The sequence below is a fragment of the Limulus polyphemus genome, unplaced genomic scaffold (genome assembly GCF_000517525.1).
Source record: "Limulus polyphemus unplaced genomic scaffold, Limulus_polyphemus-2.1.2 Scaffold2145, whole genome shotgun sequence".
NCBI lineage: Eukaryota > Metazoa > Arthropoda > Merostomata > Xiphosura > Limulidae > Limulus > Limulus polyphemus.
The window spans coordinates 108,294-112,818 of NW_013667755.1; the positions used below are offsets into that span (position 1 = coordinate 108,294).

The 4,525-nt window shown below is 32.1% G+C and overlaps 1 protein-coding gene across 2 annotated transcripts in view; it reads right to left on the reverse strand.

Annotated features, from left to right (window-relative positions):
* Window positions 1–4,525, reverse strand: part of LOC106466084 (myelin regulatory factor-like) — an 86,094-nt gene that overhangs the window by 5,646 nt on the left and 75,923 nt on the right. For both annotated transcript variants that reach the window (XM_022394039.1, XM_022394038.1), the window contains exons 20-21: window positions 2,978–3,146; window positions 604–715 (exon numbers count right to left, since the gene is read on the reverse strand). In XM_022394039.1, coding sequence (XP_022249747.1) covers window positions 604–715; window positions 2,978–3,146 — 281 coding nt within the window. The remainder of the gene's footprint in view (window positions 1–603; window positions 716–2,977; window positions 3,147–4,525) is intronic.

Consider the following 4,525-nt stretch of genomic DNA (forward strand, 5'->3'; position numbering starts at 1 on the left):
ATATTGGATAATACTGATAATTTAAATATATACACATATATATGTGTGTGTATTTGATTCACTTCTTACAAGTCAGGATGATTACATTAATTATCTATTATTGTAATGACACACAAAATCAGTTTTTAATGTATTTCAAACCAAAAATTGGTGATATATTAACTCTCTGAACTCTTCAGTTGGAAAGAAAGCTGAAAATTTTCATTGTTAATACTTAGTTTTTCTACTATTGCATCTATTTTTTAATGCTTCTTTTTGTTTATAAATTAGTTTGATTCATATATTTGAATTAATTGGTATTCTGTTTGTCTTTAGTCTTTTTTTTTATATTGTCATTATAAAATTGTACCTAGAAGTTTTGAACAATTATGAATCATCCATTTTTGAACTAGAAAAAATCAGTAATTTAATATATTTTCTAATTTATATACATGCTAAAATCTAACGGTTTAGATGCATGGGATTATAGAAGCAGTTAGATAAGTTTTAAAAAATCTTTTTAACATTGTAAATTAAAATTTTTTTCACCATTACTGATTCAATACTGAAGATTCTTACTATTATGACCATACAACTTAGGTACAATACATGATAAAGATTTACCATGAAAGAGTGGCCAGTTCCTTCCTGCCGAGACGAAGAGCTAGGTTTCACATTTATACAGCTTTTTGGTTCTTCAAATGTACATAGTTCCATGAGAATGCTCTGTGACAAACTAAAAAAAACAAACATTAAACATGTAAAATAATTTAAACATATTCCTATTGGTGTATATATGCAATTTTAAAGTCACATTACTTATGAAAAGGATTTGGCATCTGGCAGTAAATTTAAATGCACCAAGTTATTAGATGAATTAAGGTATTAGTGAATAGAATCAATACTGATGAAAAATGTTGACCATCAAAATGTTGACCGTTAATATTATAATATTACATATTACAATATTAACTTCTATTCTTACCACAAAATACATATCTTATTAGAAATATACATTGTTTTACAATCTTTAAATTAGATCATAATGATTCCAGTGGCATTTGATAAGTACCTTTATCCTCTGTGTACCAGTACTTCCATCATATCACTTTAAAGATAAAAAAAAAGGGGTAAAACACTGTGATGAAATGTTTGGAGATTTGTTTGTATAAAGCTGGAATTCCCCACAACTCAGTTTGTAGATTATAGATTTTAAGATATTAATGTAAAGTGGATTTAAAGGTGGATTGTTTTCCATTTTGTTTGAATTGTTACAATACTTTAGAAAATTGAAGAAAAGATAATTATGAACCTTATACCAGTTTTAATGTATTAAGATTGAGCTAGCTTATTTTTAAATATTACTATTTCAATACGTCTTACTGCTCAATTTTCACAATTAATGTTCAAGGAACAAATTATGGTTTGTACAAAAATACATTTTACATGTACATCTCTAATAGGTAAATCCATGCTGGATGTTTTTTTTAACTGTCATCAGCAGCCCTATATAGGAAAGATTTCCTAACATCTTCATGTGTTATAATGAGCATAAATATTGTTACATCTCCGTTCGTTATTTAATTTTCCATAAATTCCTTCCGACGAAACTTTAGCGACACAAGTCCTTTTTTAAATAAAACTGGTTTATTCTTTCCGAATACAACTTTACGATACACTTAATTTCAACAGTCGCTCTATAACAAACATCTCACGTGCTCGACTTCAACAATACTCCATTCAATTACACACTCTCTGACTGCATTTCAATTACTCACTACTTCCCCGTCGCTTCATGGCCGGTCTTATATATACAAGACTACACTATATCTAGAAATATCACAAGATTTAAGGAAAAGACATGAAAGTTCGAGAATGACGTGGCATGATACTAGTCACGTGACTTCAATGTCGTAACAATATCATTAATAAAAGGCCAAGTCTGACATATACTGAGATAAAACTGATTAAGAGTTAAATATTAAATTGGATATCAGAATGGTTTTTATTCATTTTTCACTACTAATTTTTATTTACATATTTCTGACCCCTTACAGTTTTAATACTCTTATTAACTGCATGAGCTACTTGGACTCAAGTCCAGATCTCTTTCCTGGTCACTGATTTCTAGAGATGTCCTCAAATCTTAATCTCCAAACCTTATTTGATCTTATTAAATGGTTTGATTCACCATCACCATGCAGTTACAGTTGTACATATAACTCCTTTATTGTGTATCATATACTTCAATTATCAGTGGTGTAGGAAAGAGTTGCAAAGTGGGGGTGCTTGGCTAGACACGCAGATCTTATAATGAGAGATTGAGAGTATAAGGAGCAGCTCAATCTAGGGGGTCTGGGGGCATACCCCTAGAAAATGAATATAATAATACAACTTAAAGTTGCTATATAAGTCAAATATGTAAAAGTGGGGATGCTTGGCTAGACACGCAGATTTTATAATGAGAGATTGAGAGTATAAGGAGCAGCTCAATCTAGGGGGTCTGGGGGCATACCCCTAGAAAATGAATATAATAATACAACTTAAAGTTGCTATATAAGTCAAATATGTAAAAGTGGGGATGCTTGGCTAGACACGCAGATTTTATAATGAGAGATTGAGAGTATAAGGAGCAGCTCAATCTAGGGGGTCTGGGGGCATACCCCTAGAAAATGAATATAATAATACAACTTAAAGTTGCTATATAAGTCAAATATGTAAAAGCAGGGGTGCTACAGCACCCATGGTTCCAAAGCCTCTGATTATGTTATCTTTTATTTCAAAGTTCAACTCACTACTTATCACTGTATTCAGTTTACACCTTTCACACTGTAATTTTAAGTTATTAAGTTATAGTGTGTCACAAGTATCCCGGAAATAACCCTCAAATGTAATTCAATAATAACTGAAGATACAAAGTTTACTTATTTATTCAAACTTAGTGGCTGATCCAAAAATTTACTATAAGTTGTTCAAAAATAATGAAGAGATGACATACTTAAACTGCAGGGTCACATAATCCAAGGTCATGTAACGAGAAACTGGAACATCATAGATGAACCAAGGGCCATTAGTACATTGATCCACACAATATTCAAGTCCAAGTGTAGTATTCAACTCTGGAAGCCTGATAAAACCCACAGTGTTTACCAGTTCAGAAAGCTGACCTATGTTATAAATAAAACAGAAACTCTAAGAGTCATGAGGATATTTTATACCTAAAACTTTTTTAAATTTATTATTTATAAAATGTTTACCTTAAAATGCTATACAGCTTTTACTGCTAAAACCATAAATTGGGCTAATATTTAAAAACTTACTGTCATCATGAAAATGTGACAGATATCTAGTAGTGGATAATTTAAAAAATATACATTTAAACAAGCCAGCATGAAAGAAAAAGGTTTGGAGTATTTTTCTTTGGACATCCATGGAAAGCTACACAAGAGCTGTCTGCACTAATTATCCTTAACTTTGAACTGATAGACTAGAGAGAAGACAGTATCTGCACTAATTATCCTTAACTTTGAACTGATAGACTAGAGAGAAGACAGTATCTGCACTAATTATCCCTAACTTTGAACCGATAGACTTGAGAGAAGACAGTATCTGCACTAATTATCCCTAATTTTGAACTGATAGACTAGAGAGAAGACAGTATCTGCACTAATTATCCCTAACTTTGAACTGATAGACTAGAGGGAAGACAGTATCTGCACTAATTATCCCTAACTTTGAGCTGATAGACTAGGGGAAGACAGTTAGCCACCCCCAACCATTGGTCTACTTTAAACAAATAATGGAACTTTACTGTGACAACAGAATGTGAACCATAGACTCTATGCTGGACTCTCAGATCCAGAGTCCAGCATACTAACCACTAGGTCAAGAACAGCCCATACAAAAAATGGAAACTAATATTTTGTGTAGTATGTATCAAAATTATAACTACCAAAAAGGGGAACGGGTGAAACTTTGCCAGAGATAGAGCAGGAATATCATGGACAAAACAAACCATTTCTTGAATTCGATAGACAGAAAAACTACAGCTCACAATTTGCATGTAGTTGTAGATTCATAAAATATAACATAACATAACGTTTTGGGATAACATGGGACCTATTGGTCCATCTTCGCTGTTCCATCCTTTAAACTAAATTAAAATAATTTTTGAAAAAATCTTAAAGTCAGCCCTTAGCATTCATATACATATCAAGCTTTTTCTTAAACTCACTTAAACTTACTGCCTCCACAGCATCTGAAGGCAACCCATTCCAAAGGCCAACCACCCTGTCAGAAAAATAAAACTGTCTTAGCTGAAGATGACTCGTACTTTGCCAAAATGTATATTTGTGTCACCTAGTCCTGCTATTTTCACTGTTAAATATGAAAAAAAGATGATGCACCAACACTATGAATTCCCTTTACAATCTTAAACACCTCAATCAGATCCCTCCTAACTCTTCTTTTTTCAAGAGAAAACAATTTCAGAGATTTCAGCTTCTCCTCATATGACAACCCCTCTATCCCAGCACCATTCTAGTAA